At 44.9% G+C, this 24,380-nt stretch overlaps 2 protein-coding genes across 7 annotated transcripts in view; both read right to left on the reverse strand.

Annotated features, from left to right (window-relative positions):
- LOC109891962 (glutamate receptor ionotropic, NMDA 2B) overlaps window positions 1–3,586 on the reverse strand; it is a 98,968-nt gene extending 95,382 nt beyond the window's left edge. For both annotated transcript variants that reach the window (XM_031820359.1, XM_031820358.1), the window contains exon 1: window positions 2,748–3,586. The gene's annotated coding sequence lies outside the window, so the exon portion shown is untranslated. The remainder of the gene's footprint in view (window positions 1–2,747) is intronic.
- Window positions 3,587–3,679: 93 nt separating this feature from the next.
- On the reverse strand, window positions 3,680–15,545 carry LOC109897357 (activating transcription factor 7-interacting protein 1-like). 5 transcript variants are annotated; one of them, XM_031820355.1, is made up of 13 exons: window positions 15,240–15,543; window positions 13,233–13,386; window positions 12,545–13,135; window positions 11,938–12,134; window positions 9,356–9,484; window positions 9,168–9,242; window positions 8,972–9,042; window positions 8,507–8,688; window positions 7,291–8,373; window positions 7,051–7,161; window positions 6,808–6,927; window positions 6,657–6,724; window positions 3,680–5,671 (listed from the first exon to the last, which is right to left on the reverse strand). In XM_031820355.1, the coding sequence occupies exons 2-13, from the start codon at window positions 13,264–13,266 to the stop codon at window positions 5,183–5,185; spliced, it is 3,150 nt and encodes a 1,049-aa protein (XP_031676215.1). In that variant the 5' UTR covers window positions 13,267–13,386; window positions 15,240–15,543; the 3' UTR covers window positions 3,680–5,182. The 5 variants fall into 5 exon arrangements, with proteins under 5 accessions (XP_031676215.1, XP_031676217.1, XP_031676216.1 ...); XM_031820357.1 differs by having other exon boundaries at window positions 7,291–8,343; window positions 12,545–13,386; window positions 15,240–15,545; XM_031820356.1 differs by having other exon boundaries at window positions 7,051–7,134; window positions 12,545–13,386; window positions 15,240–15,545.
- Window positions 15,546–24,380: the final 8,835 nt, after the last annotated feature.

Raw genomic sequence — 24,380 nt, forward strand, 5'->3', positions numbered from 1 at the left:
TAATACTGTACGTTGCGACACATTGACGTTTTCCTTTGAAATAATGATGTATTCACCGGATAAGCTGCAGGGAGAGGTAGGCGGAAAGGGCAATGGACTCACTCTCGCTCCCTTACAGTGACACACACACACACAGCACATTAACCGAAGTGTCTAGAACTCCATTGGAGAGTGGGTGGGGAGAAGGTTTAAAGAGTACAGAGTACAGATATAGGCAAAGAAATAGGAGCTTGTTTATGAGGTATGGAGATGGGTCATTCCACCAATAAAGTGCCTTTTGGGTTCACGTAACAGGTTGACTTTAAAATGAGGGAAATTGGAAACATAAATCATGAGAAATAAATAATCATCTTCAGAAATGACTGTCAAAGCAACAAAATAACCACGGCTTTACAATGATGGCGAAAACATGGGGAAGTGTATTGAATTGAACAGATATATAGAATTGTCCATGTGGTCTAAATTAAAGGGAACTTCATTTAATACAACAGGCTTTTAAAATGCAATATAGGTGCATAATTGAAGGTATCAAAGGGACTCAAAGGGCACTATTCGTGGAACGATCCAGAAACAGATTACGTAGCCTAAATGTGTAGAAAGACTGTGATGAGATCAGAGTTTTTGATTTTATGGACAGACTAACATCTATAAGACCTCAAACAAGGTATTAAAGGCCCAAGGAAAACATCTATATATTTGGTAGATTTTAGGGGAAATGACTGATCTTTGATAATCCACCGTTCAACTCGATCAATATCCACCTCTCTCTATCACACACACACCGACACACTGTGGTGCAATGCTATGTATGAAAGACTTGGAATATTTATGTTAACAGCCACATTGAACGACAAAATGTGTGCACACATACCATTGAATCAATGACAAGAAAATGAAGAGCCATAGAGAGAGTTTGTGTGTAAGTGAGACACTGTACTCACCTAATTAACCCTTAATACGGAGTGATTCTAAATGTAATTGTGTTTGTAGATAGGAGAAATTGTAACAATCACAAATATATCACTAGAAGATAAAAGATGTCCTTAATCCTTGATAGTAAAATCCCATTAAAATTCAATAGTAGAAAAAAGTATTAAAATCAGCTTTAGTCCATTCGGAGAAAAAAACACCAAAAAGTCCTGAATTTCAATTAACAGTTAATTAGAGGCTTTCATTTGGAGTCCAATCCGAGACAGAATAATTCCTCAGGAAAACAGCTACATCCAGAATGCATTTATCATTGTGAAGAATATTTATTTAAAAAATCCCATTCCCCAATATCTTCATATAATGTAGAGGAGAATCATAACATTCTCCATCAAGAACAAAAGGAAATATAAAGAGGTGGAGAGAGAATGAATTGTGGTTTGCTCTACTTATCTATGTATATGTCTATTGCTGTGTTTAATACACTCTCTCTTTCCCTCTCTCACTCACTTTCCCTCTCTCACTCTCTCTTTCCCTCTCTCACTCTCTCTTTCCCACTCTCACTCTTTCCCTCTCACTCTCTCTTTCCCTCTCTCACTCTCTTTCCCTCTCTGTCCCTCTCACCCTCTCTGTCCCTCTCTCACCCTCTCTGTCCCTCTCACCCTCTCTGTCCCTCTCTCACCCTCTCACCCTCTCTGTCCCTCTCACCCTCTCTGTCCCTCTCACACCAAAAAGTCTACGTTTTTTGGTTAGTTCAGAATAAACCAGTTCCCTACAACCTTTTCACCACCCTGTCAACACTTTCCTTCTATTGCTAAACATTGTTCCAAAAATAATTACACTAAATGACCTGCCCCTTAACTAAAATATAGCACAGTAGTCCCAGTAATAACTCACAAAAATGATTCCCCATATAAGTAAACAGAACTCTCAAATGATATCAGAAAAGCCAAATGACCCTCTAACGTATAGAACATTAGGATATGTGAATCATTTTCTGATGGCAAATGAAAAATGGAGCAACAAATAAAGAAATGATTGGATAATTAAAAGTGTGGGGGTGTATGTGGAAAACAATGTTGGGATAGACATGAACGGCCCTTAAAATGAGAGTGACAGATGAGAAAAGCATGAAAAAAAGATCCTCTGAAAGGTAAAGAATTGCAGCAAGGGTTTTAGTCCATTATCTTGGAGTGCTTGTGTGTCAGAGGGAGTGAGAGTGATAGGAGAGGGGGAGGGGGGGTAGAGAGAGATGCATACACAGGTGACAGACCAGTAGAATGAGAAACAAGTGAGTATTAAGCGCAGATCTACAGATAATGTTTGACAGTCTTCATCAGACAGCAGTTGTTTCATAAGAGGTGCAGGATGAGATGGGAACAATATAATATATTGGTTTATTTATTTTTTTGCGAGATATGGAGTTTGTCTTGGGATCTTGCATTAGTCTCCTCCTGTGTGTGAGTAAAATGATTCAATATAAGGAAACGGAGGCAGTTACACATTTAATGGGAGAAGAAGAGACTGTTGTGCAATACAGTGAGAGAAAATGTGCTCCTCTGAGAAGAGAGGAAGGCGTTGCAGGATGAATCACTTTGGTTTTGATGGAGGTCAAAAGCAAAAAGGTGATGTTTGGGATGGAGAGAAAGAGCATAGGGGGATGGCATGTCATGAAAACAAGTACCAGCTGAATGATTTGATGAAAGAACCATTCCTCTACCAAGCCATACTGTGGATTAACATGTGTGTGTGTGTGTGTTATGTGGATGCGTAACACACACAAACAGATTGAGACGGACACTAAACACTAAGAGACCTACCTATAAATATAAATAAGAATCCCCAAAATAGAGATGCAAAGGATTGTGGGAGAAGAAGAGGTACAAAATAGGAAAAGGTAAAAACATGAAAAAGGTCAAAAGTGTCATCAACCAGCTTGTCTTTTCTGGTGGAGAAATCTGGATAATTGAAACACTGGTGGATTCAAAAACTAGCCAAAGTTATGGGGTGGACAGTGAGTGGAGAAATGGGGGGGAGGGGGAGTGTGGGTAACGGGGGAAAGATTGGGAGTTATAGGAATGGTAAGGGAAGGGAGAATGGATAAGGTATTTAAAAAAGGAAAAAATAAATCTTTCCTTCCTTTTCTCGTTCATAAATAGAAGAAATTGTAGACCAGGTAAATGGAGAAATAGATGAGGAGGCAGAGGACAGAGAGAGCAAGCAAATGAAAAGATAAAGCACCTCCCAGCAAGGCGATGAGGAAGAAGAAGAACAAAGAACGAAAGAAAAAAACAAATACTCCAGTAGCCTCCGTTTTTTCTTGTCTCTATGTGGAAGGGGGGAATGGCAGTTGCCAGTTATTCCCCCTCCCAGCTCATCTTCTTTCTTCTTTCAACAAAACAAGCCTCCCCATCCAGATGAAAACATGTCCTTTTCCTCTAGCTCTGGTCTAGTACATACCACTCACACAGGTTAGACATGTTGCAGAGGCTCATCAATATTGCTTACTGAAAAGACATGGGGCTATAAGTATTGCCTGCCTTACTGAACTGAAAATGCTATCTGTCCCCTCTCCCGCCCATCCCTGAGAAATCTGGGTGGGAGGGAGGAGGGTCCTCTAGCAGCATTAGTATGCATTGAGAGAGTGGAGGAGGAGGGGGTGCCTTTCCAATAAATGTCTAGGAACTGGTGTTAGTGTGAATAAAACTGATAAGGGACTAGCTCCCCCTAGAGTCAAGTATCAATATACCAGTAGAGTTTACAAACATTTTAATGAACAATTACAATAGTCTGAATATTTCTTGGTCCTTTCTGTTGTCCGGTCCAATGCATTTATTTACATGTTTCTAACCAGCCATTAAGACTTTACATGTCACTATCAGACAGAGCATAAAACGATCAACAGACAGTATGAATTGCATGGGACCCAGGAGTGTCTCAGACCCCTGAATGAGACATGAGTCCCACTAAATGCAACAAAGTCTAACTTTGGGGTGGGGGGGGGGGGCAGGGTCTCTAAATAATACTAATTAAACAATTCTACTATTTCTTTAAAATGCAATTTGTACTGCTAGAGGTAAATCTTAAAATAAAAGTGTACTCCAAATTAAACGAACACCCCCGCCGGTCATGGTTTAAAAAATATATATATATATATATATATATATATATATATATATATCCATGTGGCTGCACTTGTCATCCCGGGATAGTTCCATCTCTCAGCCCCTTTTCAGTCGCCCCAACTTTTCTTTCTCCCCCCCAAAAAACTTCCTTTTGTCAAAGACGGATCAATAAATTCAGGCTACAAAAGTGTAGACCTAATGAAAATCACAGAATGTCATTACACTTTTTGGTGTTTCGTAACAGATGTCTCTTTCCATTCATCTATTCATCAAATGTTAGGATACTGGAATTATTTTGGAGTTGACGTGCGCAGGTAGCCTACTTTTTGAAGTTGTTTGTTTGACAATATGAAATCATCATGACTGGTTCTGTTCATGCCAAATTAAAAAGGTAAAAAAACGATATTAAATTACATCCATAAAAAAAATGTCCCAGGACGTGCCCACATACACAGGAGGCCCTAGATCATGTCTAATTGAACTGTAGAACTTGTCCTTCCCAGTAGCAGGAATTGAGCAGGAGGAAAAGAGAGGGCACATAAATGAGCATGCTAAAGCCTCTCATGAGATGCAAAACTACTGTGTATTACCTACCATACAATAACATGGTCATTCTGCCCTTCATAGTATGTTCTTTCAGTTAGACTGACAATTGCAATGAAAAGTTTGAGTTTTCAAATACCTGCAGGAAACTAGAAGGAGAAGAATACTTTGTCCATAATCGTTCAGAAACGGGAACAGGCCATTTCAGATTTGATTTTCAAATCCTCTCATCCTGTGTCGAAGATACCATTTTGGTACAATGCTGCTCCCGTGTGGTAGGCAGACACACGGCAGGGAGACAGTGGTCACATGGGGCCAACCCATTTCACCAAGATGGGCAACAACATTTCCCAGTAACATTCCAATGATAAGTCACTCTTGTAAACACCTGGGCTCAAATATGATTTGAGTGCACAATTCTGATAAAACACATTCATTTGAAAATAGAGCAATTAGTTTTGCCAGAAGCTTTACTGAACTTTTCACTTTGGCTTTCTAAGTAACCAGAACAAAAATCTGCAGAATCAACATTTCTCCTCTTGTTTTAACTTGACACAATACATTTGAACTTCATTCTTAGCGTGTGGTTAAATTGGAGCTTTCGGTGAAGGGGACGTTAAGACGTCAGTGCACTGAGGCTCACAGAATGGTCCAAAGCGGCCAAACACGTCCCTGGCACGGACTGCAAAGTAATACTTGGAGCCAGAGACAAACTGTGTGAGTGTACAGGCCATGGGCAAAGCCAAGGCCTTCACCTCCCCAATCTTCTTCCAGAGTAGGGGGTGTGTGCTGGGGCCAGAGTGGTCCTGGTGGTAGGCGTATAGGTGGTAGCTGTCCACGGCAGCACAGCTCCTGTCTACCTCAGTCACAGACCAGGATAGCACGATGCCGTCATTATGGCTCGGAACCCGGGTTATTTTGAGCAGAGGCTGCTGTGGAGGGCTGGTGCTGGCCGCTTCTAGGGGCAGGCTGATAGTTTGAGGTGGGACAGGCAAGGGGGGAAGGGGGGAGGGCTGGGGGCAAGGTGTGGAAGATGAAGTGGATGTTGCCGAGGCAACACTTTTAGATGGGGAGCCCTGAAAGATTAATTTGATGAAAATGTTACAACTTTCACTCAGCCTTTCACATCCACTTGCTATGTTTACTCTCTTTGGTTGATTATAGGCCAATATGTAAATGTTATTCCAATTGGAAAACATTCTGGAACATGCAGTATTCCATGGCTGCATTCCAAACACTTAAAAGACAAAGACACACCCTCTCCCCTCAGCCCTCAAATTAAGTGGACACTTCTGGTGACATATCATGACATCTGACGAGTTGACACTTGCAGGGCAAGGGGCGACGGAAGAAGGAATTCATTTTAAACGGACCGCTCTTGCCCGGAAATGTGTCACTCTTTCATCTCACGGTTGTTTTCAGTCATCATGGAACCATTGGTAGCTGTTGTGTGTGCCTTATATGCGCTACAGTCAATTATGTTTGCATTTCATATCTTGGCTAGAAGACAACGCCTCCGCAGACATCGAATGTTAGCCATCCTACTATATCAGATACATTGAAAACTACAATGTATAAGTGTGATGTCAGGGAAAGTTGTGCGCAAGCCATCATTTTCAAAAGCTAACCAAACAAAAACATCATTACTTTTATTAAGTGTTTAAGCCGTCATGTGCTTTAGTAGCACCATTTCTAACTGATTTACATTTGTTTTTACTTACACTTGTATGTTGACTCGCCATATTAATGTTGGTTAAGTTTAGGCTGACTTTTCTTAGCGGATGTACAATCAACGCAAATAGAATTATGGGGCGTTTCAGGCCCCGGAGTGAACATAATTGTATACTCACAAACTCGATCAAAAACAAGGGCTGAGGGGCTTACGTTGCCAACTTCCCTTGCTTGGCTAATCATTTGGACTGACAACAAAGACGGCCGCGGGTATTCCCCCACTTGCATAAGGCGAGGGTAAGTGGAGGAGGGTGTGTCTTTTATGAGTTTGAAACGCAGCGCATGTATTGAAAGACAGTTGCTCTGCTTTCAAATATTTGGTAGTCTCACCTGCAGGGGGCGATGATAAACAGCATGCGGAGATCCAACACCTGACATCTGACCAAGAGATGACCTCACTGAAACAATAAATAAAGAGAAAAACAATCTGGTTATGCTGTCAACATAACCACAGACAGTGTTGGCACAAGACACCACCTACCGGCCTGTGTGCCGACTGAAGTGGAGGTGGCTGTTTGCTGTGTGGCTGTTGTTCGCTGACCCGCTGTTGAAGGCGAGGGTGAGGCCTTCAAAGCCACCGGAGCCTTCAGCACTCCAGTAACTGCACACAACACATGGGGACAACTTCAGGAGATGTACAACTCACTGCACTTCTGGCCTCTACAATATCATAAAATACTGCTCACCAAAAGGAAGCGGGAGGGAAAGGCAATTTCAATCTTACCTAGAACATCATCATCCTCCTCCTCCTCCTCTGTCAGGTCTATGAATGCTTCTGATTTGGCAGGGTGAGATGCCTGTGTGGAGTCTGAAGGAGGGTTTGTATATTCACTACCTACATACATACATAGGAGTGTAGGAAAACAGCTTCTCAGTTAGAATGACACTGAGAATCCGGGCAAAACAAACTATTTACATTTACTCTTCCAAGATAAGAAGCCAAACTTCTGAGGTGTAAACTAACCTGTTTTCGCAGGCACATGTGGTACAGGGGCAGCTAGTTGTACTAAGGCAGCTTGTTGCACAGAGGTAGCTGGTCGCACAGAGGGTTGAGTGCCTGTGGTGGCTGGCATTGAGATTCTTGGTAAGGATGAAGTTGAAGTGGAGTTCGTCACAGACACAAGCCGAATGGACTCACAGACAGAGACAGACACACCGGAGCTGGGCCTGCTGACTGTCCCAGTGGCTCCAGGGTGGGAGACATTGGGTGTGGCACAGAGTGTGGTTGTGGCCCTGCGTGTGGGTGTGGTTATGGTTGTGGCCCTGGGTGTGGTTATGGTTGTGGCCCTGGGTGTGGTTATGGTTGTGGCCCTGGGTGTGGTTATGGTTGTGGCCCTGGGTGTGGTTACGGTTGTGGCCCTGGGTGTGGTTACGGTTGTGGCCCTGGGTGTGGTTACGGTTGTGGCCCTGGGTGTGGTTACGGTTGTGGCCCTGGGTGTGGTTACGGTTGTGGCCCTGGGTGTGGTTACGGTTGTGGCCCTGGGTGTGGTTACGGTTGTGGCCCTGGGTGGGGTTACGGTTGTGGCCCTGGGTGGGGTTACGGTTGTGGCCCTGGGTGGGGTTACGGTTGTGGCCCTGGGTGTGGGCCTGCATGTGGGTGTGGTTACAGTTGTGGCCCAGGGTGTGGTTGTGGCCCTGCATGTGGGTGTGGTTATGGTCATGTGAGACGTTGTGGCAGCTGGTGTGTCAGTGGGTGTAGTCGTGGTTGTGGGTATGGGTATGGCAGCGAAATGAGATAAGAGGGCAGAAGCAGAGGGGGGCTTGGGAGCAGCAGGGGTGTAGGGAGTAGTCCTCTGCAGGAGGAAGGCAGTGGTGGGTGTCACGGTGGAACTTGTCATGGCGGGAAGTGCGCACACTGGGATTAGCTGAGAGTTGGTTGGGTTGGTAAGGATGGCTGTCCCTCCACCAGGCAGCTGTATGAGGAATGACTGGAGAGGGAAGGCGGACGGGCCTGGTGTTGGAGTAACACAGGTGCTCAGCATCAAGGTTTGGGATGTGGGTTGGGATCCGGCTGAGGCTGTGGAAGAGGGGGAAGGTAGCAAGGAGGCTTGTGGAGGAGAAAGAAATGGAGATTTTTAAAAAGAAGAGGCCGTATACAATAATAATATCAGTTGGTTAAAGAAAACACACAGATTAAGATAAAGAGAAACCTGCCAACAGACTAACTCCCTCCTACTCACCTGTGGGTACAGGAGTAGGGGTTTGACTGCCCTGATCATTACGTAGAGGAGTAGGGGTTTGACTGCCCTGATCATTACGTACAGGAGTAGGGGTTTGACTGCCCTGATCATTACGTACAGGAGTAGGGGTTTGACTGCTCTGATCATTACGCTTTGGATCCGGTGTGTTGTTCCCCATTGTTCTGTTTACAAGGAGGAGAGGAAATGATTACAGGCAGAGGATTCAGGAAGCTGATCAAAAGGCTGTTCAGTGGAGAATGATGGTGAACACAAACATAAGTGGATGCTGAGAGATACAGTATGACATCACTGTAAATCCAATAATTTGCTTTTATCCCAAATAACTCAATGACAAATTGAATCTTCGTTGTCAATGCACCTATTTCTTTGGGTTACCCTCCGGTGAAATGTTTTTTTCCTCTGATTAATTGGGACACGCTGCTACACTTCAAACCAATGACTTACCTCAGGCCGAGAATTGCTGATTCTGCTGGGGTGGTTGCTGTGGCATGAGTAGAGGTAGGTGGCAACAGTACCTGATGAATATAGGGAAAAGCACTTTGTATATAGTTCCAATGGTACCATCAATCTTTCAAAAAAGCAAGTTCCCTCTGAAATCACAGTCAACATTGAAAGATCAATTGCCTCCATTTTCACTCACCTCTGGAGGTTTCTTGGCATTCTCCCTGGCCTGGATGGCAGTTCCAACTTTCTTAGAAAGTCGGCCAATCTTTGCCTGAAAGGGCACACGTGGAGCATGGATTTGCTTGTCTAATGGGCAATACATTCCAATGTCTTTATCCTAGATTAGCCAGTTTGTGTTTTATTTATTATCTTCTGACAACTGACCTGCAGGCTCTTGAGTGCACTCGGGTGCTTTTCTATTTTGTCCAGTCTGTCTCTGAGCCCCTGAAGACTCTTGTCAATTAGTGTGAGCTGCAGAACACACAACTGCTCCTCAACAAGCTGCTGCACCACCTAGAGAGGATAGGGATTTTAATGGACAAGTGAGGAAAAAAAGATTGAAGGTTATTTGATTTGTTTAACCTTAAAACCGGTCCAGAGATTTTTTTTATAAATAACACCCAAAACACGAGAAGCTAGCACCAATAAAAATACATTGTTTTTTTTGACAGAAATATGCCATGCAACTCAGGATACGAGAGTTGTTCTGGGACACACAGAACTGTGAAGTCCTGTGAAGTCCACTGTGAAGTCCATGGAGAACAAGAGCACCTCCTCCCAGCTGCCCACTGCACTGAGGCTAGGTAACACGGTCACCACTGATAAATCCATGATTATCGAAAACTTCAATAAGCATTTCTCAACGGCTGGCCATGCCTTCCGCCTGGCTACTTCAACCTCTGCCAGCAGCTCCGCCCCCCCCGCAGCTCCTCGCCCAAGCCTCTCCAGGTTCTCCTTTACCCAAATCCAGATAGCAGATGTTCTGAAAGAGCTGCAAAACCTGGACCCGTACAAATCAGCTGGGCTTGACAATCTGGACCCTCTATTTCTGAAACTATCTGCCACCATTGTCGCAACCCCTATTACCAGCCTGTTCAACCTCTCTTTCATCTCGTCTGAGATCCCCAAGGATTGGAAAGCTGCCGCAGTCATCCCCCTCTTCAAAGGGGGAGACACCCTGGACCCAAACTGTTACAGACCTATATCCATCCTGCCCTGCCTATCTAAGGTCTTCGAAAGCCAAGTCAACAAACAGGTCACTGACCATCTCGAATCCCACCGTACCTTCTCCGCTGTGCAATCTGGTTTCCGAGCCGGTCATGGGTGCACCTCAGCCACACTCAAGGTACTAAACGACATCATAACCGCCATCGATAAAAGACAGTACTGTGCAGCCGTCTTCATCGACCTTGCCAAGGCTTTCGACTCTGTCAATCACCATATTCTTATCGGCAGACTCAGTAGCCTCGGTTTTTCGGATGACTGCCTTGCCTGGTTCACCAATTACTTTGCAGACAGAGTTCAGTGTGTCAAATCAGAGGGCATGCTGTCCGGTCCTCTGGCAGTCTCTATGGGGGTGCCACAGGGTTCAATTCTCGGGCCGACTCTTTTCTCTGTGTATATCAATGATGTTGCTCTTGCTGCGGGCGATTCCCTGATCCACCTCTACGCAGACGACACCATTCTATATACCTTCGGCCCGTCTTTGGACACTGTGCTATCTAACCTCCAAACAAGCTTCAATGCCATACAACACTCCTTCCGTGGCCTCCAACTGCTCTTAAACGCTAGTAAAACCAAATGCATGCTTTTCAACCGGTCGCTGCCTGCACCTGCATGCCCGACTAGCATCACCACCCTGGATGGTTCCGACCTAGAATATGTGGACGTCTATAAGTACCTAGGTGTCTGGCTAGACTGCAAACTCTCCTTCCAGACTCATATCAAACATCTCCAATCGAAAATCAAATCAAGAGTCGGCTTTCTATTCCGCAACAAAGCCTCCTTCACTCAAGCCGCCAAGCTTACCCTAGTAAAACTGACTATCCTACCGATCCTCGACTTCGGCGATGTCATCTACAAAATGGCTTCCAACACTCTACTCAGCAAACTGGATGCAGTCTATCACAGTGCCATCCGTTTTGTCACTAAAGCACCTTATACCACCCACCACTGCGACTTGTATGCTCTAGTCGGCTGGCCCTCGCTACATATTCGTCGCCAGACCCACTGGCTCCAGGTCATCTACAAGTCTATGCTAGGTAAAGCTCCGCCTTATCTCAGCTCACTGGTCACGATGGCAACACCCATCCGTAGCACGCGCTCCAGCAGGTGTATCTCACTGATCATCCCTAAAGCCAACACCTCATTTGGCCGCCTTTCGTTCCAGTACTCTGCTGCCTGTGACTGGAACGAATTGCAAAAATCGCTGAAGTTGGAGACTTTTATCTCCCTCACCAACTTCAAACATCAGCTATCTGAGCAGCTAACCGATCGCTGCAGCTGTACATAGTCTATTGGTAAATAGCCCACCCTTTTCACCTACCTCATCCCCATACTGTTTTTATTTATTTACTTTTCTGCTCTTCTGCACACCAATATCTCTACCTGTACATGACCATCTGATCTTTTATCACTCCAGTGTTAATCTGCAAAATTGTAATTATTTGCCTACCTCCTCATGCCTTTTGCACACATTGTATATAGACCCCCCCTTTGTTTTCTACTGTGTTATTGACTTGTTAATTGTTTACTCCATGTGTAACTCTTTGTTGTATGCTCACACTGCTATGCTTTATCTTGGCCAGGTCGCAGTTGTAAATGAGAACTTGTTCTCAACTAGCCTACCTGGTTAAATAAAGGTGAAATAAAAAATAAATAAAAAAATACATGACTACAACTTGGGAAATTAGATGTTGTGGTTTATTTAAATTAAAAAATGTAATACATCTCAATTGAGGACCAACCTTCTTTAGCTTGTGTTGCCTTTCAGAGCTCCCACTGATCTTCAGCTCCACATGAGCCTCCAGCTCTTCACAGTCTACTCTGGGCCTCTTGTTATGCCTCTCCACCACTTCCAAGTCTCTTTCTCCCTGTTTTTCACCACCATCCTCTGAGTCTCCAGACAAGGATCGTTTCTTCTGTAGAACAGCACCCTCCTCTTCTTGTTTAGAGAGAACACAACACATTATAATATCATCCAACTATCAAAACACCGCTATAATCTAAGCTAACTTCTTGAAAAATAAATTATTTCCGCTATCCAACAGGCCAGTTGAAGTCAGAAATATGACAAATTCATGCAACCTAGCTAACATCTGGGGCAGCAGATAGCCTAGTGGTTAGAGCATTGGTCTAGTAACCAAAAGGTGGCGAGATCAAATCCCCGAGCTGACAAGGTCAAAAAATCTGTTGTTCTGCAAGGCAGTTAACCCACTGTTCCTAGGCCATCATTGAAAATAAGAATTTGTACTTAACTGACTTGCCTAGTTAAATAAAGGTTAAAAAAAGTAAATAAACATCTAAACTTGACATAATGACTGTGGTACTTTAGTTGGGATTGGAAAAGATTACCTTCATCAATCTGAAGGGGCGTTGGTGATGAAGGGGACGGAGAGTCAACTGGAGCACCACTTACAATTTGTTCTGGCTTCTTCATGTTAACCTCAACTTTTTCTACCCCTCCTTCACATTCCCTCTGTTCCTCATCACTCTCATCCTGGACATCATCATCTTCACTAAGCACCAGGAACCCTGGCCTGACCTCCTGGTCTGACTCTGCCGTGTATGATGGGGAGAGCGAAGGGGAAGAGACAGACTCTACAGCCGTGTTGGAAGAATGGAGGAGGGAGGCGGCAGGGTTCAATATGGGCACTGTGTCCTGAGTGGTACCTGGTACCAGGTCCATTTCCATACCATCAACCTGTCTCTCTCGTACTGCTTCTGTTTTCTCTGAACTCACAGGAGAGGAAACAATAACATCTCCTTTGGAATTTCTATCCCCCTTAATTTTGTCTTCTACCTCGAGGCTGGGTAATGTAGAGTCCTTGTCCCCCTCTCCTTCTTCCTGAAGATCTTTTACATCAGAGTGTATGTTCTGTGATGAAGAAACCAGTAATTCAGAGGCTGTTGGTTCCTCAGAGGTCTCAGTGGTTAGGGATGTGGCTGTCAGGGAGGAAGTGGCATGAGTGGTGGTATGTGTAGTTCCATGTATTTCTTTATCTACTTCCATAGACACAGCTTCACAGTGCTTCCCATTTACCATTGATGGCTGAGGTGGGGATGGGAAAGAACATGGAGAGGAAAGAGTGGTGTGAAGGGATTCCAGTTGCCGTCGATCGCTGACTTTCATAGTCTTTTTTGCTCTGAAGATTTTCCTCAGGGGTTCCTCTGCAACAGCAACATCCATGCTTGACCTGAAAGGTGGTAGATATGAGAGAGCAAAAGAAGGTCAATCATGTACAATTCTGTTTTTGTTTTACTCTACTTAATTGCATTTCAATGCTTTTGATTCATGCAAATGAATTTTTCATTTCTTCATTAATGAAGTGTATTAAATTCAAATAGAAGTGGAAGCACTGACTTTCCCATACACACTATTGTTGAAGTCCAAGATAGGACACACCCACAATCATGCAGCTCCTCCTCCTTTTTACACCCTGTCAACTCTGATTGGTAGAGTGCAAAGCCTGCCAGGCAACTCAAGCAGGCGATTCAGTGATGGGTTTCAAATCTGGCCCCGGTGGGAGGTGTTTGCACCGGGTGAAAAGCGATTGCATTTGTTTTGGAACCGGGCTGCCTCATGGGCGTGAGTCAGGTGCCCTGCTCTGGCCGACGGTGGCTCAAAACAAAAAAAGTGGGTTAAGCAGGTGGAGTAACGAGTAGGATTCTGTTTTCACATACAATTTTTTTTAAACGCTTGATCCGCCTTCCCAATGAAAGCTAGTTTGAAAATTCAGACATATTTTATGCAAAAGAGATGTTTCTGAACAAATCACCATGCTGCTATGTTGACAGCAGGAGCTTACAGCCCAGATTACTGTTCCATTTGAGAAGGGTGCTCCTCCCTCACCGCTTTTGACCTTTCATGTCACCTAAGCAGCATTCACAGAGGCTGCTAGTTTCTCCAAGCCTGCAGGCAGCAGGGTGGAGAGAAGGAAGGATACAAGAACCCTACCCTTCACTTGCAATAGCCAACCTAGCCTGGAAGCTATGATAACATTCATAGGGGGATTCCCTTTGCATTTGGATGAAATTCTATGATAACATTCATAGGGGGATTCCCTTTGCATTTGGATGAAATTCTATTTAGCCCAGTTAGATTACCCTGTGAAAGGAGACAATTAAATGCACCTGTGGACACTCAGACTAAGTATCAACGGCTAGACTAAGTACGACTTTTGATTTTAGTTTCCCAGTGAAAAAGTCCAGTAGATACTATCAGTCTGCACACCTGAATTTAATTTCATACTAATTGATTACTGTTGATTTGTCGCACCAGGTGTTGGCTAAGTGAAGGAAGGTGTGGCCAACCTAGTCCTACAGTGTATGTCACAAAGCAGAATCAATAAGTTAGCCAGGTAACTAACAAACTCTCAGATATAGTGGTTTGTTTTCTGGTTTATCAAAAGAGCTAAAGTAAATGATGTATTATTGAGTCAGTACTGTTTACATTGGAAGTGAATCTTTCTCAGTTAGCTGGCTAAATTATTGATCCTGACATTACTTAGAGGGCCATGGAGTGCACAGGCTTTTGTTCCAGCCCAGAAATCACACAACACACTCCTGTGCCTCAAACAACTTGAAGTTGAGTATTATGATATTTCAATTATGAAGTGGTATATTTCACACAATAGTTTGCTTTGCACTGACAAAATATGATCTCTAATGGAACATGTATAAGAAGACTGGCCGTAGGAACATTGCCCTTGAAATCAAGACGTTCAGGATCTGATGGCTTGGACACATATTGATGGACAGTGGTGGCTGTGCTGGAGTAGATGGGTCTCATGGGACAGGGCACGGACTGTGGCAAAAGACACTCCACCGGTAGAAGATGAAGAGGACTAAGTGAGTTAAGTATATTTAAGTCAAAATGCTGCGTTAACGGGCCAACCATTGCTACATCAGTAAGGTATGCAGATGCCTTCAATGGCCTCACCAATACATCACCACTTACATAAAATGATCCATTCAGTGAAGTTTACAGACGAAGATTAAAGTATATCTTAATGCAGTAACTCAATGTTAAACACATGAGGTCACTCACCCTTTACATCCAGTTTCAAAACAGGATCCTGTAGTGACCAGAACTTGCTAAGTGCTAAATTGAATCAACAAATGCTAACTTGCACAGTAATTTAACAACCTAACTTAACCTGACTGCTTATCCTTATCCTGTCTGTTGTCACTGACTGGGAGTGAATCACAATCACTCAAAACCAGCACATTCTTAGTATGTTCTAAACTTCCCAGCCCACATTCGTATGTTCTAAACTCCACAGCTAGCCTATTCAGTCCGTCAATTCGCTCCCTCTCAAACAAAGCAGGAAGTGTGGAGGGAAATCCAGACAGAGGAAGGCGGGGCTACCATTTTTGGCGAAACACTGGTCCCAGTATGTTCAATATTCAAGTTTACAATTAGAAGTATCATTAAGATTCACATGTCTTATTTTAGTACTAAACCCACCCCTTTGGGCAGGTTTGTTTGAGTGTTGGTGTATGAATTAACAGAATTCCACAACAGAAAAGGGAAACATGTGTTTCAAGGCACTTTCAATTGCACCATTCTTCATGAAAAGGAGTCATCTACTTTTTTTTAGCTACTCTCCTACTCTATACTCATCATACAAAACAGTCCCATCTCAATCCATCCTGCCTTGTGCTTCAGGCATTCTCTTTCCTCCTTAGCACAAAACATTATTATCCTGAATATTGTCCCCAGAATACTCATTACTAACTTGTGAGGAACTATACCCAGAGGTAAATAAACTAACACGATTCAATACCATCTCATATTGCTTCTGCGTGTTTACTACTACTTTTTCTCACTGTTTGAATAGTATTAGAATATTTGTATGCATTCTATAATGTATACCTTTCAATCGATAGTTTAACACAAGCCTACAGTACATCAAAAGCCTAGGTTCTGCAACCTCATTATGCATGTCAAGCTTTTCAGTCAGCCATTTTGGCAGCTGTCGTGTATATATATATATATATATATATAAGTGTTCTAGTTAGGTATCCTGTCATTATGAATGAACGACTATAGGCTAAAACAAATATCTTACACAGCAACAATCTCCACAACATTGGCTCAATTGAAATTACTTATCTTGGACATCAAGTGAGAATCATTTGTTTTTATTTGTCATACATTTTCTGCTCGTTGCCCATTCAAACATGGGCAAGACAAGTAATCAAGCTATGAATGAGGGATAGAGCAATTGAGATCCCAATAAAGTAGGCTATTGGCCAGAAAGGTGGGTAGGGCCAGCTGGATGGCTGGTCAGATGGTTTTTAGAAATGTTTGCACATTTATTAAAAAATAAATGCCTTATGTGAATAAGTATTCAGACTTTTGCTATGAGACTTGAAATTGAGCTCATGTGTGTCCTGTTTCCATTGATCATCCTTGATGTTTCTACAACTTGATTGGAGTCCACCTGTGGTAAATTCAATTGATTGGACATGATTTTAAAAGGCACACACCAGTCTATATAAGGTCCCACTGTTGACAGTGCATATCGGAGCAAAAACCAAGCCATGAGGTCAAAGGAATTGTACGTAGAGCTCCAAGACAGTATTGTGTCAAGGCACAGATCTGGGGAAGGGTACCAAAAAATTTCTGTAGCATTGAAGATCCCAAAGAACACAGTGGCCTCCATTCTTAAATGGAAGAAGTTTGGAGCCACCAAGACTATTCCTAGAGATGGCCGCCAGGCCAAACTGAGCAATCGGGGGAGAAGGGCCTTGGTCAGGGAGGTGACCAAGAACCCGATGGTCACTCTGACAGAGCTCCAGAGTTCTTCTGTGGAGATGATTGTCCTTCTGGAAGGTTCTCCCATTTCTGCAGCATTCCAACAATCAGGCCTTTATGGTAGAGTAGCCAGACGGAAGCAACTCCTCAGTAAAATGCCAATGACCGCCCGCATGGAGTTTGCCAAAAAGGTGCCTAAAGGACCATGAGAAATGAGTCTCTGGTCTGATGAAACCAAGATTGAACTCTCTGGCCTGAATGTCAAGCGTCAGGTATGAAGGAAACCTGGCACCATTTCTACAGTGAAGCATTGTGGTGGCAGCATCATGCTGTGAGTAGGTTTTTCAGCAGCAGGGACTGGAAGACTAGTCAAGATCGAGGGAAAGATGAACGGAGCAAACCACAGAGAGATCCTTGATGAAAACCTGCTCCAGAGCACTCAGGACTTCAGACTGGGGCGAAGGTTCGCCTTCCAACAGGACAACGACCCTAAGCACACAGCCAAGATGACGCAGGAGTGGCTTCAGGACATTTCTCTGAACATCTCTGGAGAGACCTGAAAATAGCCGTGCAGCAACGCTCCCCATCCAATCTGACATACCTGAAGAGGATCTGCAGAGAAGAATGGGAGAAATTCTCCAAATACAGGTGTGCCAAGCTTGTAGCGTCATACCTAAGACTCTAGGCTGTAATCGCTGCCAAAAGTGCGTCAGCAAAGTACTGAGTTAAGGGTCTGAATACTTATGTAAATGTGATATTTCAGTTTTTATTTGTCATTATGGGGCATTGTGTGTAGATTGATGGGGGGGAATTAATCCATTTTAGAATAAGGCTGTAATGTAACTGTCACAACATCCGCCGAAGTCGGTCCCTCTCCTTGTTCGGGCGGCGTTCGGCGGTAGATGTCGCTGGCCTTCTAGCCATCGCTGATCCACTTTTCATTTTCCACTTCATTTTCCACTTGTTTTGTCTTTATTTTACACACCTGGTTTCAATCCCCCAATTACTTGTTCATTATTTAACCCGCTGGTCCCCCATGGTTTTTTGTGAGTGATTGTTTGTATGTTTTTGTATTGCATTTATATATGTTGAGTAAAATACGTTTATTTACTCATATCTGCTGTCCTGCGCCTGACTCCGATACACCAGCTACACACAGACTTCCTTACAGAATCACTCACCCGAAGAGGAGCGTGGAGGAGCGCGTTTAGCAGCACGCGACCATGTTGCAATGTCTGGGCACCGCCATGGATCGAGTGCTGCAGACGATGGATCATTTGGAGAGAGGAGGTTTCCCAGCGCCTCCACCAGCCCCACTACAGCAGGTCCCACTGTGCACCTCTCTTTCACCCGGTCCCAGCGGGATTCGACTCGTTCTCCCGAGGGAGTTTGATGGGACGGCTGCTGGATGCCAGGGGTTTCTACTACAGCTGGAGCTCTACCTGGCGACCGTCCACCCGGCTCCTTCGGGGTGTGAGAGCGTGTCTGCCCTCGTCTCCTGCTTTTCAGGCAAAGCCCTGGAGTGGGCCAACTCCGTATAGTGTGAAGGAGATGCGGTGTTGGGCCATAATGCAGAGTTCACCCACCGCTTTCGGGCAGTGTTCGACCACCCGCCCGAGGGTCGAGCGGTGGGTGAACGTCTGTTCCACCTGAGGCAGGGGACGAGGAGCGCACAAGATTTCGCCTTGGACTTCGACCCTGGCCGCCAGCGCAGGATGGAAATATAGGTCCCTGATCGATCACTACCGGTGCAGTCTGAGGGAGGATGTTCGTCGGGAGTTGGCCTGCCAAGACACCACCCTCACATTGGACCAGCTGGTGGACCTGTCCATCCGGCTGGACAACCTGCCGACTGCCCGCGGCCGTCCGGATCGTGGCCTGTCAGTTCCATCCCCCAGCACCTCCGCTCCGACGCCCATGGAGCTGGGAGGTGCTGCACCATCTGTGGCCGCAGAGGGCACACTGCTGGTCGGTGCTGGGGGGATTCCTCAGGGAGTCGGGGCAGCAGTGTCACCCCAAGTGAGTTGGCACCAGGCTCACCCAGAGCCCCCTGTTGCTCACATGTATCTGTTTATTTCATTTCCTGATTTTTTTCCCCCGCATTCCCAGCATAAGGTGCTAGTAGATTCAGACACAGCTGGGAATTTTATTGACAGCTCATTTGCCTATAGTTTAGAGATTCCCTTGTTCCTGTTGATATGCCCTTCCCTGTGCATGCCCTAGATAGTCGACCATTAGGGTCAGGGCTGATTAGGGAGGCCACCGCTCCACTAGACATGGTTACGCAGGAGGGTCACAAGGAGAGAATCAGTCTCTTCCTTATTGATTCTCCTGCGTTTCCCGTGGTGCTGGGCTTACCCTGGTTGGCCTGTCATGACCCCACTATTTCGTGGCAAGAGATCTCTCAAGGGGTGGTCACGAGAGTGCTCAGGGAGGTGTGTGGGGGTTTCCATCGGTGCGACTACGATGGAAAGTCCAGACCAGGTCTCCACCGTGCACATTTTATCGTCAAGTTTATTTTTTGTGAGGAAGAAGGATGGGGGTCTGGGCCCGTGTATTGACTATCGAGGTATCAATCAGATCACTGTGCGGTACATGCACTTCTTCACAAAATTGGATCTCAGGAGCGCTTACAACCTGGTGCGTATCCGGGAGGGGGACAAGTGGAAGACTGCATTTTGTACCACCTCAGGGCACTATGAGTACCTCGTCATGCCGTACGGGTTGATGAATGCTCCATCAGTCTTCCAGGCCTTGTTGTCGAGATTTTCCGGGACCTGCACGTGCAGGGTGTAGTGGTGTATATCCACGACATTCTGATGTACTCAGCTACACGTGCCAAGCATAACTCCCTGGTGTGCAAGGTGCTTGGTCGACTGTTGGAGCATGACCTGTACGTCAAGGCTGAGAAATGCTTGTTCTTCCAACAGTCCGTCTCCTTCCTAGGGTACCGCATTTCCACGTCAGGGGTGGAGATGGAGAGTGGCCGCATTTCAGCCGTACGTAATTGGCCGACTCCCACCACGGTAAAGGAAGTGCAGCGATTTCTAGGGTTTGCCAACTACTACTGTAGGTTTACCCGGGGTTTTGGTCAGGTAGCAGCTCCCATTACCTCACTGCCGAAGGGGGCACCGGTGCAGCTGCAGTGGTTGGCTGAGGTGGACAGGGCTTTTGGTCACCTGAAGGCTTTGTTTACCTCTGCTCCCGTGCTGGCTCATCCGGATCCCTCTTTGGCGTTCATAGTGGAGGTGGACGTGTCCGAGGCTGGGATAGGAGCCGTGCTCTCTCAGTGCTCGGGCACGCCACCAAGCTCCGCCCCTGTGCTTTCTTTTTGAAGAAGCTCAGCCTGGCGGAGCGAAACTATGATGTGGGGGACCGGGAGCTGTTGGCTGTTGTCAAGGCTCTGAAGGCGTGGCGACATTAGCCCCCTCAAGCCAAACACCCTTTTCTTATCTGGACTGACCACCGCAATCTGGAGTACATCCGGGTGGTGAGGAGACTGAAGCCTCGCCAGGCAAGGTGGGCCATGTTCTTTACCCGTTTTGTTTTCACTCTGTCCTACAGACCAGGTTCCCAGAACGCTAAGGCAGACGCACTGTCCCGGATGTATGACACAGAGGAGCGGTCCGTGGATCACACTCCCATACTTCCCGCCTCTTGCCTGGTGGCACCGATGGTGTGGGAGCTGGACGCGGACATCGAGCGGGCATTACGCACAGAGCCCATGGAACGTCTGGAGTCTCGGTCAGCCTCACCTCAGGTTTTCACCCCGAGAGTAACAGGCAGGTGGAGAGAGTTAACCAGGATGTGGATAGGTGTCTGAGGTCGTTTTGCCAGGACCGGCTGGGGGAGTGGGCGACGTTCATACCCTGGGCAGAGATGGCCTCCTTGCAGCATGCCTAAGGCACGTTCACGCAGATGAGCAGGGCATCTTTCTTTTGGTGTTTTCAGTCAGTAGAAAGGCCTCTTTAGTGTCCTAAGTTTTCATAACTGTGACCTTAATTGCCTACCGTCTGTCTGTAAGCTGTTCGTTTCTTAACGACCGTTCCACAGGTGCATGTTCATTAATTGTTTATGGTTCATTGAACAAGCATGGGAAACAGTTTTTACAACCCCTTACAATGAAGATCTGTGAAGTTATTTGGATTTTTATGAATTATCTTTGAAAGACGGTCCTGAAAAAAGGGCGTTTATTCCGTGTAGGCTTACCCTGGCGTGATGTTTTGATAACTCCCCTTGTTAGAGAGAATTACATGGCTTTCTCAATACAAATTCCTGCAGAAATGCCCTGCACGTCATCTCTAGCTGACACTGCCGGTTACCGTTCACCAGGGAAATCAGAGACCATTGTACCCAGAGACCTCCTGTGCCCAATCCATGAATTTGCATCTCCTTTCTCTGTCTTAGCTAAAGTGTAGTCAGTGGCTAGCTATCTAGCAGATTAGTCCAAAAATTATTTTGTTTTACTTAGCCTAGATAATTGTTTGTACAGCATGTCTACTTTGGTGTCTATTTCAGGTTTTTATGGCATTTTTCAAGGATGACCATTTAAAAGGGGAGAAGACCACTAAAAGTATGGCCATGCGGAGAAGTGCAGTTATAGTGCGGGGCAATTTACCAGTTTGGTCAGGACCATCATGAGGGATAAAGTTGATCCTGTGTCAGTGAGTGTAGCTATTAACTTTACGTTACGTTTGAGCATCTTAGCAATAGAATGTTTTCTATACAGCTGTCAACATTATACTCATTAACCACATTAACTCAATGAGTAATAACTCAGTTCTAGAATGTCATTGATAAGAATTAATCTAAAAATCTATTGACATTATTAAAGGGACTTTTAGACATCCAGCCTGTATTGTAGTTTCATGACCGGAAATACATTTAACGGCACAGTATTTATTTATTCAGAGTGGTACATGCATTCAGTCTTGATTTATAAGATCCTTCCCACTATATGATTGATATGTCATGGAATAAAATCCCAAGTTTTCAATTCAGTTTATGGAAAACTGCACTTTTGTTTGTGAAAATTAGTTTATTAAATATTCTACAGCTGTAATGTCATTAATCAAATCAAACTATTTATATAGCACATTCTTACCACGAATGCATTTCAAGGAGTTCACGGTCATTAGATGGGGTGTTGTCTTTAAAGTGGGGCACAGATAACAAAGAAAGGGGCATAAAGGCATTCAAAATGGCTACAGGGTTTTGGGTCACAGGGTCTGGGATCCTGGGTGTCTGAACAGATGGTCTGGTGAACACCACAGCAGTGGTGGAGCTCAAGTGTCCCTATGGTGTTTTAGGTTCTCAACAAACAGAATAAAAACACTAACCAAATTTATTCACCCACTGGGTTAAACGGCTGCAAAGACATGTTTTACACAGGCACATATATTTATACCCTCCTACTGGGAGGAGTCAACTCCTTTCACATCTAGACAGCCAATACATCTCTGTTGCTAAGCAGGAACTTAATTGGTTCCTCTCACTGGTGTAGTCATGGCCTGCCTCATACTAGAACCTTCGTGGGAGTGAAAATGTGTGTGGGATAGGACTGCTCCTTAATTCATCAGACCTGACCTGATCTGACCTCGGGCCGAATTCCTCACTCCTCCCTAATGCACCGCTCTCCTACCTGATCAGTGACTGAAACCAGACTGTTGCCCTTTGCCTCCCTCCATAGGATCAATGAGATTTAACAATACAATTGTTTTACAGAATGTAAACTTTCTGCACTCCCCCTTCCTCAGTCCGTAACTTTCCATACACCTAGTTTTTATCCGCCCTCTATTGACACCAACATATCGATTACTGTACATGTATAAGTTCTAGTATGGTAACATGAATAAGTATATTTCAAGCTAGAATCTAACAGGTACAAGGGACCTTACCATTGAAGAGGCAGAAGTCAAAGGATTTCTATTTCAAGGAGGGAGGGTCTTACAGCCTCAGTGAAGACCATCCTTACTGGCATCAGGTCCAAGGTCAACTCCACATCACTGGAAGGGACACCTGCTTCTTCGTTGTGTAGACTACCAAAGCCTCCATCACCATCTCCATTCAGCGTGACGACCTCTGGCAGACTAATATTGATCCTCCTGTCAGTACCTGTTTTCAGATAAGACGATGATCCCAAAATATTTCACGTAGATCATGCAGACTTGGCTCCCAGTATAGGTTATATTACATACAAGTGTTGCTCATAGCAGCCAACTAAAGTCATGTACTTAACTTTATCATGGACACATTGGGAATTTATATCTGTGATGTTCAAATGATTTCTTATCCCTGTGTCTTACTTGCTGAAGGCTCCAGTCATCCCTGCCTGTACCTGACATTGTTGAAAAGCAAGTGAACGATTTAATAAAGATCATACACAAACAATAGGCTCTTAGAATAGGTTATATTACATTCAAGTTTTGCTCAAAGCAGGCAACTAAAGTAATTTAGTTCATGTAAGTTCAATCACAAAGGCTGGTCTGAGTGCATCTCCTCAGTTTTATTCATTCGTACAACGCAATTTAAATTGCATTTCATCATTGACACATTGGGAATTTATATCTGTGGGGTTTAAATTATGTTTTACCCCAGAGTGAGAGCGAGTGAGGGAGTACATCATATCCAGCAGATCTCTTTGCCGCGGGTGGCATTGATCATGCAATGCTTCTTCTGGGGTGAGTCTGATGTTCCGCATGTCTAAAAGGGGAAATAAAGACAACATTTTGATGCATCTACAAATTGATGTAACTTGGGATTCTATCACTTGACATCATTTAAAAATCCATGGGGGAAACTGCACTTGTCCTTGTGAAAATGTGTTAATTAACTATTCTACAGCTGTAATGTCATCAATAGCACATTTCTTAAAACAAATGCATTTCAAAGTGTTCAAAGATATGCATTGTTCCTCTTGGCAGGTCTCTATAGGTGACCAGGGGATTCTCTCTACCACGTGTAAATGCCCCCGTGGAGCTCATAAGTGTAGCCATGTGGCCACATTGGCCATTTTTGCTGTTCACAATATCGGCTGTACGGATATAGAATGCGAGTGGAGGAAGCCAGCCATGCCCAACCAGGTGGAGTCAGTGGAGGACCTGTACCCGGCTGAAGACTACAAATCTCTGTCCCGATAGCCCACAGAGAAGGATCTTCAGTGTCTAAGGAACCGTCTCCGGGGCAGGTTCAGTGGAATGTCATGGCTCCTTGAACCTGAGCCAGAACAACCACTACCCTCCCTGTCTGTACCGGACATTGTTAAAAAACAAGGGCACCTGGGGCATGCCGGCACCTTGGCTGGCATGGCGCTGTCGATGTATCAGCAGGAGGCTACACGGCAGGCAACAGTTGGACAGCGTGCTAACCCCAACGGGCACACCATAAGGATGAGGTTGATGGCCAGCAATTTTGGAGCAACTGTTTCAT

The sequence above is a fragment of the Oncorhynchus kisutch genome, unplaced genomic scaffold (assembly GCF_002021735.2).
Source record: "Oncorhynchus kisutch isolate 150728-3 unplaced genomic scaffold, Okis_V2 scaffold3274, whole genome shotgun sequence".
NCBI lineage: Eukaryota > Metazoa > Chordata > Actinopteri > Salmoniformes > Salmonidae > Oncorhynchus > Oncorhynchus kisutch.

Coding starts and splice junctions, on each gene's coding strand:
- LOC109897357 (XM_031820353.1), bottom strand. CDS start 13,379: ATGGATGTTGCTGTTGCAGAGGAACCCCTGAGGAAAATCTTCAGAGCA. Junction 9,243..9,355: donor GTGCACTCAAGAGCCTGCAG/GTCAGTTGTCAG, acceptor GTGCCCTTTCAG/GCAAAGATTGGCCGACTTTC. Junction 8,374..8,506: donor CCCTACTCCTGTACCCACAG/GTGAGTAGGAGG, acceptor CTCCTCCACAAG/CCTCCTTGCTACCTTCCCCC.